The sequence below is a fragment of the Centruroides vittatus genome, unplaced genomic scaffold, assembly GCF_030686945.1.
Source record: "Centruroides vittatus isolate TY-2023 unplaced genomic scaffold, ASM3068694v2 contig_1033, whole genome shotgun sequence".
Lineage (NCBI taxonomy): Eukaryota > Metazoa > Arthropoda > Arachnida > Scorpiones > Buthidae > Centruroides > Centruroides vittatus.
Window position 1 is genome coordinate 1845650 of NW_027120671.1, and position 20398 is coordinate 1866047.

Here is a 20398-nt window from a genome sequence, read left to right on the forward strand (position 1 = left end):
TTATTATTATGATTTTTAACTCTTTCTGCCCTGTGGGCACTAAGAGGATCTCTATTAGCAAGCCCATTATGGGTTCGGCCAGGCCCACAATGGGGCGGCCGGGTGGTGAGAGACGGGGGCCCGACATATCCGGTCGAATCACCCCCCGAAAAATTTCTAGGGATTTTTCGACCCGTTTAGATTCGGTTGCGGGTTCCCAGAGCGGTATGTTGCCACTTTTACCGCTCGGCCATCCGGTCGTATATTATAATCCGTTTACCGTAGTATTATTTTTCATTTAAGACAAATTCGTATGGAAACTCAGCGAATTCTAAATATAAGATTTATCGTTGTAAACTGAAGCGAAACAATAATCGAAATCGAAACTATATTTATCCATAGATAGATGCTCGATTGGATTAGAAAACATTTTTTTCTATTCAGTTTCCTCTTCAGTACACGCTCTAAACCCGATCGATAAAAAAAAAATTGAGAGTAATTCGTATATGAATTCCAATAATGCATAGCTATAATTTTAAAAATTAAATTAAATAAAACTATTAAATAATTGCTACAAAATTTGCAAATACGAGCGAAAAAAAATATATATAAACGACTTTTATAATTAATGGCCGAAATCAGGGGGCGTTCTGATGCTAAACAGAGATGGCGTTGATGAGTAGTAGTAGTTGCCAGTAACTATCGTCTCTACCCATGCACGACCGGGTACGGAGATGGCACCGACATCAGCGAATGGTTTCTGGGGTAAACCGACAGCGACTCTCGATTGGTGCGAAAGAAATTACGAAGTTACCTTTTATATCGCTGAATTTTGTAAGTGGTTATTATATTATAGCTTATGCATTATAAGGACGATTACGGTCGAAACATTAATTCAAAGCCATTTATATTGAGTTTTAATGGTTGTTATGTAAAAATCTCATAATATTTTTTATTGCTACAGCATTGAATTCGGTATCGTAATCGATAGAATGATGCGATGGAAACTGTATAATTTAATGGTCAATAAATATTTTGTAGTAGATATTAAGAGAATTTTTATTCTCTTTATTGAAATGGTTTTTAAATATTAAATTTTATACATAGATGATCTAATGATCAAGAATTATCTTAATAATGAGTTAATAATTGTACAATACTTAAATATGTTTGTAATTGTTATCAAAACAGGAAGACTTCTATTGATCATCGCAAGTGATTGTTCTGTTTTTCATGTTGTTCAGATAGGATCTTTACTGGAATGTTTAAAATGTGGGCATTGGAAAAGGAAATCTTTCGCATGCCGAGGTGAATGACATTTAATCAATTAACCGACGGAAAAAAATGTGGATGAGGAGCGACTTTGATTTCAGAGTTCTAAATAATAATATTTATTATTATTCCCGAAAATAGAATATTATGCTTTTACTTTAAATATATTTAATTTAAAGCTTTCTTTTTGTTTTCATCAATTTCCTTTTAGCGAAACTACAGATGATTTAAGAATGTCAATGTATATTATTAAGACTTTTCATATGTATTATTTCTAAAACAAAACTAATAATATTGTAAAATGAATTATACATTATTATTAGTTTTGTATTAGAAATAAATTTGTTATTCTTGGAGTACTGTATTTACTCATGTATAGGATGAGGTGTGACTTTAAAAGATCCAAAATAAAGATCAAAATTTATTAATACAATTCTAATCTTATTTCGTTTAATCACAAATAAAATATCAAATGCACCTAAATGCACATGTTGTCCCACAAAAATTACTGGCATTTTAAACTTTAAGGAAAAAATCTTGTAAAATCAACAGCATAATTTGTTCATGTGAAGATGGGCAGTCGCGAACATTTTCTGCTAACAGTCGAATCTGCTCTCCGTTGATTACATTTGTGAGTTTCTCTGAATTTTGACTTCTGAATAATTATCTATTTTCATGTGGGAATTGATTAAAACTTATATTGGGCTTCCATGTAATTTTGGAATTCAATTCAAAAGCTTTGCTTTTGCTATTGCTATTTGTCTTTACTCCTGACAATATACAAGAATGATTCAAACAACCCAGATAAAATACTTTTGTTTTTAAATACCAGAGGGTGAACATCTGGTAAAAAATGTGAATACACAGTTCACAAAAATTATTGCAAAAACGCAAAGAATCCTTCGCTTGCGCATATAGGACGACCTAGGTTTTTGAAGCAGTGAAAAATGAATAAAAATCCCATTTTATGTGCAAGTAAATACAGTATATGTATAAAATTTTATTTTACTGAAATCTGTAAATTGGTGTAAAGTAAAAAAATGAAAAGAAAAATAACTTGTAGGTATTAATATATGAATGCCATTCAGAAATGATTGAGATTGACTTGTGTACTGAGGCTGCAGATGATTACAAGCATGAAATTACACCACATACTTTCCACTTGGGTCCATACACCATATCCGGTGCTCAGGTAGCTTGTAGATGGTAACAACAAATCGTTCCTTGGAGGTATGTTAAATACTCTCAGACAGCTCTCTAATTTGTCACTTGTGAAAATTTCCATCAAAAAAGAGGTGCCTTCAATTTTCTGAAGAGAGTATAGTAGTCAAAAGCCAAATCAAGATGACACCCAGAGATTCCAAATAATGTTACTGTGTTATAGGCTGCGTGTAGCTTGACATTGTCGTGGAGAAGCAAAACATGTCGTGTGAAATTTTTTTGTACGGGAATTTTTATTCATGTTTTCATTGTTTTGATTGGCTTTTCAATTTGGGTATATGATGATGAAATCAGACTTGTCACTAGTGATGAAAAATTCTTTGGAATTTTCATTGTATAGAGCTGGCAGTTCCAAATGTTTTTCCACTCTTATAGCCTTCTGTTCAAAATCAGGTTTTATGGTATCTAGTATGTGCACACTTTTCGGCTTTAGTTCCAGCTCCTCAAGGAGTATTGTATGGACTGTTTTACAGTAAGAGATGTCACACAAAATACAGTAGTCACCACTAAACTTAGACCAGGCCACAGTTAACGTGCCATCCAATAGATAGATTTAAAACAAAGTAACTTTGATTCATTGCATGAATGTTTTACATAATTTAAAACAAATGTACAGTAATTAATCTTTATTTTTGCTAAATATCAACTTGATATCTTGCAAGTTTAACAAAATTGAGCCAGTCAAACTTGAGTCACAGGCATCAAAAAACATAGACCACTGCATCACTCCCGTCAATGAACATAGACCAGCTGATAATTCGCATTTAAATAATATTATAATTGCAGTATTTCTGAAACAACTGATTATTTTAGCCTCACTTTAGCCTGCAGTGATCCTGTGAATGGTTTTTTAGTTTTATTTACATTTACTTTGCATTTTGTCTACAACTGCCAGAGAAAAGCTGTTTCAGAAGATTTAAGGAATGCTATCATTGTTAAACACATTCATGGCATATCTGAAAGGGCTAATGGTAAGCAAGAGAACAGTGCTCCAGATTATTGTTCATTACACTAACCACGGCCTTGTTATACCTAACAAAGCTGCTGGACATCAGCAAAAAACTTCAAAAGTTGATGATTTTGATGATGGAGTTTGAAAAAATTGTAAAAAAAACAGCCACTGTGCCACAGCATTGGATGTAACTACAATATGAAATGATACAGCTGGAAAGAATGTATCTGTTTTGACAACACAGGAGGCTGCAGGAAATGCGTGTTTGGTTCTATGCATCACGTAAAAAAATCTTTGCTAACAGCACATCAAAAGAAGAAATGGGTACAGTGGGCCAAAGAAAATTTTTCCTGGTCTCAACAAAAGTGGCATGAAATTCTGGGGTCTAATGAATCAAAATTTGAATTATCAGCAACAGACAAAAGCAAACGTGTCATTTGATCTGACAATGAAGCTAATGATCCCGTGTTAAACCACTCAGTGAAGTTTCCTGTCAGCATCATGGTTCGAGGGTATATGAGCACCAGTGGGTCAGTTGACACTTGTTGATGGAACACTTGCTTCAGAGCAATACATTAATATTCTACAACAGTTTTACTTCCATCCATAGCATAGCTATATTCAAATAGAACCTGTATTTTTCAGCAGGATGCGGCCACATATCATACAAGCAGAAAAACAAACAGTGACTTGCAGAAAAGAACATATCAAAGTTTTTCCTTGGCATCCAACAGCCTAGATCTTTCACTAATTGAGAATGTATGGAACATTATGAAGAGGCATCTGCAAAAAACATGCCCTTGGACAGTTGAAGGACTAAAAGCTTCCATCTTAACTATCTGGAATTTCATAACTGCAGATGAATGTGAACACCTAGTCAACAGCATGCTGAAATGTATCGAAGGTGTTTTGGCACAAAAGATGCTGCAACAAAATATTAAACGTGCAATGGTCTATGTTTATTGACAGGGGTGACTCAGCAGTCTGTTTTTTGATGTCTGTGACTCAAGTTTGACTGGCTCAATTTTGTTAAACTTGCAAGATATTAAGTTGATATTTATCAAAAATAAAGATTAATTCCTTTAAATTATGTAAAACATTCATGCAATGAATCAGGTTTAAAAAAAAAAAAAGCTTTATCTATTGGATGGCATGTTAACTGCAGCCTGGTCTACTGTAAATAGATGTATGTAGTTATAAAGATAACTAGTTAAAAGAAAATGCATTTTTGATTTTTTTCTATTAATAAATTTTAAAAATGATTATATACTATAATACATATTTATCATATTATATAATATGTAAATAGGAAAATATTGAAACAATTTCATATAAACTTGACTTGTTTTTGAGTTTGTTGTTGCTAAATCAACAAATTCAAAAACAAGTCAAGTTTATATGTGAGAGATTTTTTGTCATTTAGTAGATATTTTGAAATTAAAATACTGATAATTTTTCTGACTGATAATGAATGATTTGAATATTTTAAATTAGAAACTTAGTATTTAAATTTTCTAGTATCAGAAGTTAAGTATATATATTCTATTTGAATTATTTTGATATTAGATAATAACAATATAACACTCAAATACCTTCAAAAGCCAGCAAATCTTTAATAATTGAATGTTTTCAATCTTTATAAAAGTTGTGTTAAAGCACATTGAGGTGCTGGAAATTTATAAATTTGGTAGGAAAAGTCGGTCTGTTAACTTCAAAGACCAAGGAGCTGTTTCAAATGCCTTGAAGTTGTACTACAAGTTACTTTATATACACGGCACAAGTGAGCCTGTTCCAGATGTGCATAGCATATTATTGGATTATTTTTGTATTACAGGTCCTTTAATGTAGTAACATATATTAACACATGTTTAGTTGTATTTTATCATTTCTCCTGATATTTATGTGGAACCTCCAATCACAGAACTCGTAATGAAACTATCATATAAACTGAAGGAAAGGATGAAAATTAAATTTAGGTCGAAACACTTTTATATAATTTTTCTCTTTTTAAAGAATCCATTATTTAATTTTTTGAAATATAATTAATTAATAACAATAAGGAAGTTTAGAAAAATTTATCTCATTACCTAATTTTATGTTTTGGATTTATATATACATTATATTTTAGATTTAACATGTTTTTATATCAACAAAAACATATTGAAATAAATACAAAACTACTAGTTTCTAATTATACTTTCTCTGATTTGTTTTAGAAAGATATAAGGACTAAGAATTTGAGGCTGGATTCATAAAAGTGTCATCAATAATGATGTCATATACTAATGACATTATTAAAAATAAGTTTAACAATTTGTCATAGATAGGATTCACAAATTCCATCATATAGCAATGTACTGCTAATGACATAGTAATTAGCATCTTGTGTTGAGTATGTGGAAGTATCATTATCACTTCCTGTTGGTCACTGTCAATAAGAAATTAGTGTTTACTCCATGTAGTTTAAGAACTTGTTAAGTGGCTGACATGAAAGGAAATATTAGTTAAGAAATTTTATACATTTTTTAAAAATTGGTTCATAATATGAAGGATCATAACAGTTTTATAAAAATAATATATTTTGTAGTCTGACTACAAAATATATTTAGAATATTTTACAGAAAATGTACAATAAAATATATTTTAAGAAATTGCAACAATAAAGTTGAACACAATTACAAGGATATTTTACATAGGAAATGCTAGATTCATAAAATATATTGGCCTAATTTATCTTAGAATTTGATTGTTACTATAAATGTCAAAAAAATCTCAGACATAAAATAGTCCAACCGAGTTCATTACTAATAAAATAATATACTTTAATGTGATTTTACACAATGCATTACATATACTGTATACAATCAAACATTGGTTTTTGAAGGATTCACTTTTCAAAGAAATTGGTTCACAAACAGAATTATGAACTCATAATTGCACTCGTTGCCGAACAACCTATTTGGCAAGAGCCAGCCACAGATTAGAGAGACAGATGGTCAAATCCCTCTTCTTACATAAAAGAAAGTTGAAGGCTCGGCCAATCAACGACAAGACTAATGATTCAGAAGTTAGTGGAACTGAGATTATCTCGTGTCATTAGACGTCACATGAATCATTGATGATGATGCTATTTAAATCAGATTTCAATGTGCATGCATGAAATATACTAATTCCGTTTTTGGTATGTGCTGCAGTTGAATTTAAATCAAATTAATTGACATTCATATAATATAAATGGCATTCAAGAATTTGTTTAATTTGTTCAAGTTTTTGTTTAACTCGTAATGCGAAACAATTTTTCCCATAGAAATTAATGTAAAATATGATAATGCGTTCCACGCTGAAAAAATACTTAAATGTTTTATTCAAAGAAATTTATACAATAAACATTGTTAAGGAGTGTGAATCATCATCATCTTTTCTTCTAATGCAAAATGAACCAACCTGGAATGAGAATTCAATTTGCAGAAGACAAAAATAATCACAGATAATATGTTTATCAAGGTAACACTCCAAATGATATGCCAAATTCTTGGCCTACATAAAGGCTATAATTAAATAATAAAAATTAATTAATTTGACTAGAGGTAGGCAGTTATGCTTCTATCTCGTATTAAATTTAATAATTATAAATAGTTAATTTTTAATTCAGACATTTCTAAAATTTAATACGAGATGGCAGCATAACTGCCTACCTTCAGTCTAATTAATTTTTATTTAATTATAGTCTTTACATAGCCTAAGAATTTGGCATATCATTTGGGGTGTTTATTATATAACGGGCTTTGGTTGTTGATGTTTATAAGTAATGTGTGTGAACACAAGCTTGGAAAAATATGTGATCACAAGCAACACTAAGATGCTAGCAGAACGAGTGCTAAACACAGATTGATGGAGCATGTGCACAATTCAGGACTTCCCCTCTCCTTATCACTCATTATGCGAAACATCACTCGTTAAGCGAGGCAAATTTTTACAATTTGTTTTGCTCGTTATTCGAAATACTCGTTGTGCAAGGTGCTCGTTAAGCAAGGTTCCACTGTATTTTAATACACTTAAAACACAAGTATAAAAATTTACTAAGAGAGTACACACCACTCTCATTAGAGAGTAGTGTGTACTCTCTTAGTAAATTTTTATGTAAACAATTGGTGCTCCTTAATTAAATTAAGAATTACTTCTCTTGATAAACAACAATATCTAATAAGTTCAAAAACTATATAATCATCAACATTTACAAAATTATTTCTTCTGCCATCTTGAAATTGTGAATAACATCATCTCTGATGCTGTTGTAAAATAATAGTGGATCAATGAGAATTTGGTTAATATGTTTCATGAATATGCTAAAATATTGTTATACCCTATATAACAAAAATACCATCATTGTTTAATCCAGCGCTCAATTTGTTCTTTTTATTTATGTTTTACCGTATTAGCCCGAATATAACGCGATATTTTTCGACCATTTATTTTCCGTTAAAAAATCGACTCGCGCTAAATTCGGGGTTTAAGTAATGGAATGTAATATAAACAAGGACATTTTCCTACAGAGATTGAAACGCGACTGAACGTCAGACCTAGCTCGACCGACCACTTCAAAACAACCATGTGATCTAGTTAGTAGGCCTGCGCTTTTGTTTGCATAGCGCTACTATAGTAAGGCTATGTCTCCGCTTGTTCGAAGTTCATTAGTCACGTGATTTTTCGACCGCCTTTTAGTCACGTGGGCTCTCACAGACGCCATTTTTTATCTTAAAATTGTGAAATTTTTGGCTTCGCTCGAAAAATTATTATTACATCTTTCTTTTCTTTATTTTCTCTACTTTTAAACAATGTAAAATATTTCTATATTGACAAAAATGCTTTATTTGTGTCGAATTTAATGTAATTTGATACGTAAAACGCAAAAAATAAACATATCAAATTTCAACTCGCTGTAATTTATCTCATGTTTCACCGATTGCCATCGGGTTTGTTTGTAAATGGGGAAGAAATATGACTCATTCAAGTTAAGTCAGTAGAAATTTCGTACTACTGCGAGAAAATTTGTCAATAGACCCGCTTTACCCCCTAACGCGAAAGTCAATAATGAATAACGGAAGTCAATGAGTTCTCATTCTGAAAACAGTTCAGATTCTGAATAAACATTTCCGTTTTTTGTTGTTACTTACGTAATATTAATTTTGTTTTACATTACTTAATTTTATTGACATGAATGTAACCTGTGTTATTAGCTATAAATACCTAAATAAATGCTTATCTGATTGAATTTTACTTTCTTTGAATTCTTTTATGAGTATTATTTTTTTTTCTAAATATCTTTATGAAAATTTTGGAGTCGCGTTAAATTCAGGGTCTCGTTATATTCGGGCTAATACGGTAATATAGATTTTTTTAAAAATACTAGAGATTACATAGATTGTGTCATTTGCTATTAAATTGAACCTTACCATTGTTTTATTTGTTTATGTTAACATAGAAACAACATACTTTACATCAGGTTGTTTCAAATGAAATAGGCCATAGTCATCATATATTATATATCTGATTACAGATGATGATATAGTCTAGCGTACATTAATTTCTTGTTTTATGAGAAGCATGTAAGTGAACTTTGAAGTTGACTATGCAGTCAAGCCAAATTCATGTTATTTTTCTTTATTAGTTCAAATTGAGGCATAATGCAGCTGAACATTAACATTTAATATAGCATTGGACAAGAATACAGAGTGCTGGTTTCAAAAATTCCTTGCAAAAGACATGAACTACATATAGTTATCCAGCCAAATTACCAACATTGATCAAGGAATGTCATTTGGCATAATCAAGTAAATGGGAGATGGCTGCTAAATTTCATGTTTATTATTCAATAGTGTTCAGACATTTGATTGCTCTAGGGAAGGTCAAAAAGTTGTATAAATGGATGCCTCATGAGTTAAGACAAAAACAAAGTGAACCACCTGGAAATGTACTGTACATTTCTGTCCTGAAAAGACAAAAGGAATGATGGATCTTTATAATGATCATTAATGATTAGACCAATAATTGGATGCTGAATCATCCAAATATGTAGCAAAGTCAAGTCCACACTGACAGAAGGTTATAGTGACTATATGATGATCTGATGCGAGTACTGTCACTTACTTGTTCTTGAAACAATGTACTTAAAATTTAAAAAATTATTTAAAAACTCTTAAAATATAATTATTATTAGTCACTCAGTCTAACAAAACTGGAATTATTAACAAAATGACATATAATACCTTTCACACTTTTCCAGCAGTATGTTTTAATGTTTGCTTGGTGTATATTTGAATATACATTAAAACATAAGAATTATATATCAATGTGAAATTTCCAGCAAAAATTCAATATTCAAATGTTTTTGGCCCCTATTTCATCAGCCCTCGTTAGGAAATGTAGAATGGAAAAACCATTCTAAAAATAGAATGTTGTTGCATTGAGGTGTAATTCTTATCTGCATGTACAGTTCCAGTTTTCTGATACAGTTGGAGTTTATTGTTTACATTAAAACATTATATTACTTGAAAAGTGTGCAGTGTTATAATTCATTTTATTATTATTAATTTTATAACTTCAAAAGTTCTCTGGATACAGTTTTTTTTTATTATCAATTACTCTATGAAGTAAAAGTGCACAAGTATATTATAAAAGTAAACATTTAAAAGAAACTTAAATTTGGAAAAGTCAAATAAAATTTGCTAATGAAACAAATGTTTGAACAGGGTTTCATACTCGACTGTACAATGTCAATATTTAACTCCTGAAATATGAATTCCTATTTGTTTTTATAATCCATTTTTTCAAAGAACCATATTTTATTAATTTTGTGAAATAATAATAATTTATACTTGAATAAAGGCTCAGAGTTTTAAATATTATTATTCAAACACCTTATGCCTGCGAGAATTAGTAATTTATAATATTACAAACTTTTTCCACCTGTTCAACAGGTCATCTTCAGGCAATTTAACTTTTGGAATGTTTTCTTGCGCAGGTTCTAGGTTCAAATGAACCTAAATTGCCTGAAGATGACCTGTTGAACATGTGGAAAAAGTTTGTAATATTATAAATTACTAATTCTCGGAGGCATCAGGTGTTTGAGTAATAATAATAATAATAATAATTTGTAATAATAAGATTTTTGCATTTTTTATTCAATGAAATAAGTTGAATGAAATAATTTATTTACTTCAAAGCTAATTTATAATAAATTTTTATATTTCAGGGAATACTCTAAGTAATCTTGCTATGTTATTGCCAGCAATATGGGGTGGGTGGCAAGCTTGGAAGATGGCTTAGAATTAAGATTTCTTCTAAGTCATTTTTTTCTTTTAGGTATGTATATAAAATTAAATTTTATATTGTTTGAAAGTATATAATTTATTATTAATGTAAGAAAGATATGTAATTTTTTTTCCAATTAATCTGAAATAAATTTTCAAATATTTATTTCAGAAATTTGTTAATAATTTAAATTTCTTTCTAATTTGTTAACTTCAAAAATTTCTTTTAATATAATTTAATTTCTGAAAATCAAGATTCCCAATTTTTGTTTAAGATAATTTTACATCAGATTTGAAGTTTCTTCTTAAGATTATTATTTGCATATTTTATTTAACCTTAATGCTGAAACTAGAACGGTTTTATGTTTATTTTTTTATAATTGACAACTACCATTTCATTGTTTATAATTCTACTGATTTGTTCAGAAGTTTTTTTTATTCATTTTTTTTTCTTTTCAATACAGTTCATTTTATTATTATTACACACAATTTCTCTATGCACCGGAATATAACTATATCTACTCTTCAAACCTAATAACCGGAGTGGCATCGAAAACGTTTGCGACTCTAGACAAGGAACCTTATTAGGTTTGAAGAATAGATATATTTATTATTGTTTTTTAATTTTTTTGTACGTTATCTGAATTTATTCTCCAAAGTTATCCTAATCAAATTAATTCTTTTTTATCGTTCAAGATGTCCATTATTATTTTTTGTTTTACTTGGTCTATGCTGGTTACTCAAATAGTCTTTATAGATTTCTATAACTTTCAATAGCAGACATTTCTTTTTTTCCTCACACATAAAAACTGAATCACAATTAATTGAGAATAAATTTCAATAATATCTTGGTGATTCTGATGTATTGATAAAAATTTAACTTTATTTAATGACTAGTACAGTAAGACCTCGCTTAACACGGGGATGCATTCCTAGACAACAAAGCGCTAAACGAAACAACATTAAACAAGGTAATTTTAACGTAAAGTAAATAGGAAAAGGAGAACATGCAGCCGAAAAATAAACAGGTTTTACTTTAAGTTATTTTTATATTAATTTGCATAATAATAAATGTTAAATAACACAAACATATGCACACAGAAATGTAAAGTTCATTTTTTGTGATAAAGGTCCTGGCTCTTCTGAAATTCTTATTTTTTGAAATAAAGTCGTGTAGTTTCATTTGTCACTTTCTTTTTCTTTCCTTAAGCAAATGTCGGCAGCAGGAGATTGCATCCAAAACGCCTCATCTTGCTTTTGCATTCCTTTCAAAATATGGATCATTCACTATAATTTGATCAACAATTTCGATTATTGTTACCAAACTTTTATGAAGGAAATCTGTAGAGAAATTCTTTGGGTTCTTCGTTTTCAGAATCACTATTTTTCAATTGTACATGAATTCCTTGTTCTGCCAGTTCTTGAAAATCATCTTGGTAAGGCTCTCACCAGAAACCTGCAGTAACTCTTCAATATCCTGCTTGTCTACATCTAGTCTTGCTGTATCGATTAGGTTGACAATTTGGTCAACCTAATCGATACAGCGATAGACTCTTCTTGGATACCTCCAGCCATAACTATTTTCACACTCCGTTCATGCATTTATCAGTTAATTCTTGCTATGCGAAGTCGATATTGCATGTGGCATCCATGATGATATATTTTTTCCAAAATTGCGCCATAGATTTTTAAAAAGTATAGTGCGAATTGGTTTGTTTGGGAATAATCATATTATATACGAATTGATCAACTGCCACATTAATTTAGAATCAGAATAAATTTTGAGCACTTTTTAAAGCTTCGAACAGACCATGTTATGTCGAATCAGTGTTAATTGAGGCAGCGTTAGGCGTGGTCTTATATATACTTTTTATGTATAGAGAATCAAAACTGATAAAACTTTTTTGTTATCATTGTAATGATAAGTATACTGTTATGTGAACTTACAAATGTTTGTTTATTAGCAACAGTCAGCTATAAATATTTCTCTTCATTTGGAAATTTGTATAATTAGGGAAATTCTTTTCTTTTGTTTTTTTTTACAGATACTGAAATTACAATGTTTAGTAATTATCATTTACAGTATGTAATAATTTTGATATCAGCATCTCATATTTAATATTGTGTCAAAGTTACCATATTTTGATTTTAATATCTATAAATAAGAATTTCTTTATTTACAGATGACTATATTTTAGAGAGAATTCATATACTAAACAACAAGCATATATCTATAGTGTTAGGCAGCAACAGCATTTTTGTCTTGTATATCAGAGAATCTTTCATATTTTAATAAATCTTATTTGCTGATTTATTTAAGAAAAGTAGATGTTAATATTCTATAATCGATATTAAATGTTTAACAATTAGAATTTATCAGTTCAAAAAAGTTTATATTATAATGATAAACAACTGCTAAAATTCTGGTTACCAAATAGATTATTTAATCAGAAGTGTTTTTGACCATGTCTGGTCATCTTCAGCATACAGAATAAACAGAATGGAATGGAATAAACAAGTCATCTTCGTTTGATGTGCATATCATGGTCAGCTGATACTAGTGCCAAGTTTTATGCTAGACTAAAGTCAAGGCATAGCTACCTAAACAAGTGTAACATTAAGCTTCTGTTATTGGTATATGTGTCAATGTCTAGAAACTTCTTAATAATGTGATGTGTTCAATAGTATGGCTTTTTGTAATGCCATGTATATGTTTATATTAAGGTTTAACATTTCTAGACATTTGTGTAATGTATGTGGTGTAACACCAGTAGAAGAGAGGACAGTAGGCACAATATATACCTTATCCATCCTCTTTATTTCTTGGGCAAGTGGAGTGTTCTTGATTTTTCAGTGTAAGCATTTTTTTAATGTTATGAGTGTTTGAAATGGAGATGTCTATTATATAAGTGATCTTACTGCATTTGTCAATGAAAGTGATGTCAAGTTTATTGTGATGAATTGTTTTATCTGTGATTATAGCTCTGTCGTATTATATTTTGTGTCATTTTCTAATACCACCTGTAACATATATCTGTAGTATGATACTTGGGTATATAATAATCTATGCTTTTGTGCAAGCTCTTGGTGTACCTTGTATTATATTTGCTACTTGATTAACATATGTATATAGTCTGTTTGTGCTAAGTGTTTGCAACCAGAGGTTATATATTGTATTGTTTCTGGTAGAACCTGGCATTTTCTGCAAGAATCATTTGTGAATGATGTATCTTTCAGAATGTGTTTTTTGTAGTTTTAGTGTTTATGATATGATCTTGAATGGCAACCATAAACCCCTCAGTCTCTCCAAACAGGCAACTCCTAGTCAGCCAGTAGTTTGATGCAGTTTTGACAACATACTCCTGAGCTAGGTTGTAGGCATGCCTTCCATGAAGTGCCTTTTGGACCCATAACTGCTTAGTGGTGTCTATGTTATTTATGTGTTGAGCTAAGTCTTAGCTCGACACACAAATAATGTTCATAATAAATAAACAGTAAATAATGCTCAGAATGTAAGTTTAAAGGTGTGTGGTTACTGTCTGTCAGAGTTATAGCTTTATGCAATCTTGATGTTTCTTGTTTTTTGTGGAAAAACTCCTTCAATGTCAGAATTTGTTTGTTGTGCAGGTTTACTATATTAGTCAGACCATGCCACCTTCTTTACGAGTAAGAGTTAGTCTTTCTATGGATGATTTTGGGTGATATTTTGTATGTTTAGTAAGTGTTGTTTGGAGGTGCTAGAGATCGGTGCATGTCCAGTGTATAACTCCAAAAGAATAAATGAGTACATGGATAACATACATATTAATAGCTTTTAGTACTGTGTATAGTCTGTTTTGGTATTTGAGTGTTAAAGTTTGTTTTATGTAAGCATATCTGTTTGGCCTGTTGGAATCCTAAAATATTTGTAAAATTTGCCCTCTTCCATGGACTCAATATCCCACTTCTGAGTACAAAGTCTCCTTTCTTCAGAACTCCTTTTTCAATGTGTAGTGTTTTGCATTTGTCTAGACCAGTGGTTTCCAACTTATATTTATCAAGGAACCACTTTCACCTTAGTAAAAAATATTGGAACCCTGACAATATTTAATGATTATACATAAAATAGCAAATAGAAACAACAAAAACAGTTTATTGAAAATGAAAGAAAAATGAGCTATTATATATTATGACATTGTCATAATGCTGGGCTTATAATCATATTCTTAATTTGTTTAATTTTTTAATTTAAAATATATGTTCTCCATCTCAAATTAGTAGTGTCTTGCCCCTGTACATCATACTTTTCCTGATAACAACAGAGTCATGCCAGTCACAGTCATCTATGTAATTCCATTCAGGGGAAATTTTTGAATTGAATTCACCTGACTTCCAGTGTAGACCAGAAGTTTGTGTGTAGTTAATTGAGTGCTTCCTGTCCCTAAGCTTTTCATAACTGGTCTTGATTTTCATATATCTAACACTGTAATTGAGATTAAAGAAGGACAAACAGACAGTCAATACAGGTATACCTCGCCTTACATCAGTAATTGGTTCCAGATGAGATGACGTAAGTCTGAATTTACTTGTGTAGTTACGATGTAAGTCGAAACTACGGTGGAAAACGCCAATAATGAGCACTTAAAGACCACTAAATAAGACGACACAGAAACACTGATGTTTTCATGTTTTGTTCTCTAGGATTTATGATGATTATACAGTAGAGCATTGATTATCCGACTTAATTGGGGACTGGGGTTGGTCGGATAACTGAAAAGTCGGATAACCGAAAAGTATGAAAAAATACATTATTAGTATAGTGTATTAGGCCTGGTTTAAATACTAGTCTCCCTTTCATGGTCGAGCCAGTGCTGCCAGCTAAAACATGCAAAAATTTAACAAAAATAATATTAAAGTAGCCAAGACATAACTAAATATTGTAGTGCCACATCACTAGCGGACATTTGAATTTACCGACTAGAACGCGGTCGGTTAATTGGGAATCGGATAATCAATGCTCTACTGTATTAACATTTACTGTAAATCTACATATTTTAATATGATTGTATGTGCTTTTAACGCTTTTTTAGTGATATTATGACTTCAATATTTGTGGCGGATGGATGTAAAGTCAAATAAAATGACTTAAACTTGATTTTTATTTTTCCATATACTTTTTTGACAAACGACGTATAATTGAGAATGATGTAACTCAAGGTATACCTGTAGTGGGAATTTATAGGTTAAAATTTTTGAAAAATCCAAATACTTAAAATAGGCCTATCACAAAACAATTGTAGTGCAAAACTCTAATAATCTTTGACTGATATACCCACTTATATGCTATACCATTCTGCTATAACAGACTACAGATGATGGGACGTTAATAAATTATTCCCTTGGCAACACTATTATCACTATTATCATAGTCTGTATAGTACCATCAGGCATCTGACTGGCCACTCCCATTATTAGATTAAATAGGCTTGTGCTATAGATATTGACAAATTAAAGTACATTTTATGACTATTATTATTTATATGTTGGATACTTTTAAGGTTATTTTTTAAATTGATTTTCTAGCTTTAGGTTAAGTTTTACTGTTTTTATGGCTTTCATTATCTTGTCAATCATTATATCATGATTTAGGTTTGTTCCATTACCAATAAATCTGTTTCCACTGTTTATAAAGTTATGAATAACTCTAGCACATATATAGGATATCATAAAAGGACTTGATTCAAGATAGAACAATTGCACCTCACATCCAAATTTGCATTTACACATTCATACATTACTAGACCTGGCAGATTTTATTGGCAGAACCTTACGTTCTGTGAAACAGAAGTTGGGAACTCTGGTCTAGACCAAACTCCATTTGTATATGTGTATATGTGTAGTTTGTAAGAGATGTTGAAACTGATTCTGTGTGGATGTGCAAAGTTTGATATTGTCCATGTACCATACATGAGGGGATTTATCATATCTTTTATGTATCCTAAAATATAATAATTTAATTATCTGTAAGATATAGTGTAAATGATATCCATGAAATAGTTTAATTAGAAATTACTTCTATAAAAATTTAATTGTAAAACATAAATAATGCTATTATTAAATTTTATTATACTATAGAACTGTATTATTAATTTTATTTAGTTGTATAATTTTGACAGTAGTGTCACATGCTTTTTAAAGTCTAGAAAATATACCAGTAAGTAATGATCTTGTATAGTTATCATTCTACTTTCTAAAATCTGTTTGAACAAAAGCTTTTATACATAAAATTTCTTCTAGCTGTGAATCTACTTTTTTCCTGTCTTTATATTGAATTTTACCACTTATATATTTTTAACTTATTTGAATTACTAATTAGTTTATTAGTAATTTTAATAAATTACTAAAAATAACAATCTTGAATAATAATAAAATACCAAAAGTAATAATCTTGAAATGATTACTGTATTCATAGATTCATGAATATTATTTCTTGAAAACTAAACATGATTAAAGTTCATTTTTCAATCTTTTGGATTTTATTGCCATTAATACTTGTATTAAATAATAATTATCCTTTGTGATAAGTTTACAATAAAGTAACTGGTTGGACTCTGATTTTGGCTTTATGTTTTTGAAATGCATGCTTTATGTTGCATTTCGATCAAATTAATTTAGTTTGCATCGTTAATATTTTTGATTTTTTGTCCTGAACTTAAATGTTTTCATATGTGTATCAAATGGTAATCTTTTATAATGTCATTTCACTTCAATTATCTTAAACATTTAATTCCAAAGTCATGTTCTTTTATGTGACATCATATATGTATATGCATTAAAATGAAGTATACAATAGAATGTACAGCTATTATAGTATTTAATATATTTTTGCTCACTCACTTGTTGAGTGATCAGTTGCTGGCACTTCTCCATCAGCAATTGAATGCAGATTAATTTATAGTTCAAACTGATATTTTGGGCCATAAATCTGTATATTTATTAAAAGGATAACATTATTGTGCCATAATTGATTGTAAATTAGATAAAAAATTGTACTTTTGTAAATAGTGCAATAAATGGTTTTATTAAATTTTTCAACAAAACAATAAATTTGATTAATTGATTTTAATAAAATAGATTAATTATTATTGATTCTTATAATATTGCTTATTTTGTCTAGATTAGATGATATTGGTATATTTTTATAGTACATTTCTGAAAACTAGAAACATATAGAAAAATACTTGCTTGTAAATTTTTTTCAATTTATGTTCAATTAATGAATGAAATCATTTTTAATGTTTTAATTTTGCTCATTGTATGAATATCAATGGTATTTTAACTATAGGAAAAAAAATAGTTGTAATTTAAATATTGCTGATGACAATATGTAAATACATTGGTGATGAATATAAAAATAATAATGTTACAGTATTATGCATTGCAGTTGAGAAATACTGGATTAATTAATTAACTTAAACTAAACATAATTGTTGTGAGAATTTATAAAGTTTGGTATGTCATTTGTTAAAAGAGAGATAAGTTGCTACTAAATTTCTTAGGAAGCAAATGCTTTATTGAACTGAAATGTTTTTGACTCTTATAGTTTAAATATCTTCATCAAACAAATTTGGAATAGAATAGAACATCTATGAAATTGAATAATATAAAGTTCAAAAGAGCATCTATAAATTTTTTATAGTTGTCAAAAACACTTTAGTTCAATAAGTGCATGTAGTTTTGAAGAAATTTAGCAGCAGTTTATTTCTTTTCTTAAAAGTAACTGTTTAAAGATAAATGTCAAAGGATAGCTTAATTAGCAAAACAGCTAACATATTTCATTACTGCTGTTATTTATTATTAAATTCAACATATTGTCATCTTTCAACACATTAGTAAGTAAAGTTTTCAATTAAATAGAATAAATTTAGAAAAGAATGAATATTCTTATAAAGTATATTATAGAAGAAAACTGCCACTTAAAACTGGTTAAATTAGAATTAAAAACACTAAACCTATAAACCAGCAAATTTTTATAACAATTGCAAATGTTTTTACCCATGTTAAATGGGCATCATCAGGCAAACTAATCAATCACCAAATGCTGAAAACAAACGGGGATTACTGAACGTGTGTGGCAATCCCCCGTTTGTTTTCAGCATTTGGTGATTGATTAGTTTGCCTGATGATGCTCATTTAACATGGGTGAAAACATTTGCAATTGTTATAAAAATTTTCTGGTTTATAGGTTTAGTGTTTTTAATTTTAAGTATATTATATGTCCATTAAATTATCATTTAACTTCAATATAACTAAAAATATTTCAGAACATTTGTAAATATTTTTTAATTCATATTCATGCTTTTAAACCTGCAAAAGATTCATGTGTGTAGTATTTTTTGTGGCTTATCCATTAAAATAGTGTTTTATGAATGTGAAGATCCTCCCATGATGATAACCATTGAATAGTAAACTCAAAAAACAAAATTAAAATACATCCAAATTTAAAAGTCAGAATTGTTCTAAAATTCAATTGCAATTACTTGAGAACTTGATTATGATCACTTGAACTCTGATTATGAAGTTAGCACACCCTTCTGAACTGTTTTTTCTGGCTATTTCTTTAATGGATGAAAATTGCAAATTTATATTATCATTAAACTATTTTAATGAAATTCATAAATAAATTAAAATTTAACTAAGCAGTTTTTTTCTTGTTTAAAATTTAATATTTATAAAAAATTATTCTAATGAGTAAATAAATAATAATTAAATTATTATTTTAAAAATTTCTACAATAAATTAAGATTTTTAATTAAAATTAACTAATTAGTTTGGTTTTCTATTTAGTCAGTTTTCTTAATGTATATATTATAAAAAAGCTTTTAATCAGAATTATTTTTGTTTTATATTTGTATCCTTGTCTACTTTTGACTTCATTTATTAATAGGACTTATTACACTGGTGTAGTTTCCATTTAGCAAATAGAGGGGATCTTAGTCAAAAAGTCAAAACAAAATATCTTTATTTTCATCTGTGATTTCACGTGAAAATAAAGATATTTTGTTTTGACTTCTTGACTATGATCTCCCATACATGCTAAATGGAAACTACACCAGTGTAATAAGGCCTATTAATAAACAAAGCTCAAAGTAGACAAGGATACAAATACAAAATCGATAAAAGTAAGGACATAGAGGCAAAAAAGAATTAATATTTTTGTTTTTATTTTGAAATTTACCATAACTAATTAAAAAAATTATTAAATAATACTTTAACATTATATAAATTTTTCAGTTGTCGGATGTGGTTCTTGGTGGTTTCATATGACACTTCAGTATGGAATGCAAGTAAGTTAATATTCGATAGTATTATTAACTTAAAACTTCAAATTTATTGCAAAATAAATTATTTTTATTTCAGTAATTAATGTTAATTTAATTGAATGTTGTTTACAGTGAATAAAATAATTTTTTGTAAGGTCACTAAAAGTAGGGTAACTTTATATAACTGTATAAATGAAACTGTTTTCTTCAGGAAGCCAAATTTATTATAACAAGATTTTTTTTTACCTATTTTAGGTCATCTTTAGCTTTAAATTGCAAATGTTCAAAAATGAAATGTTTATTACTAACAGGTTTATTCTGAATAATTTTGGCATTTCAGACAAGCCTAAGAATAGTGCCAA

At 29.2% G+C, this 20398-nt stretch overlaps 1 protein-coding gene across 1 annotated transcript in view; it reads left to right on the plus strand.

The window, feature by feature from the left end:
• The first annotated feature begins 652 nt into the window (after window positions 1-652).
• The window catches only part of LOC136968596 (alkaline ceramidase 3-like), a 66699-nt gene continuing 46953 nt past the window's right edge, over window positions 653-20398 (plus strand). Inside the window, 4 exon segments of the mRNA XM_067262598.1 lie at window positions 653-813; window positions 10677-10739; window positions 10742-10786; window positions 20008-20060. Coding sequence (XP_067118699.1) covers window positions 714-813; window positions 10677-10739; window positions 10742-10786; window positions 20008-20060 — 261 coding nt within the window. The 5' untranslated portion in view covers window positions 653-713.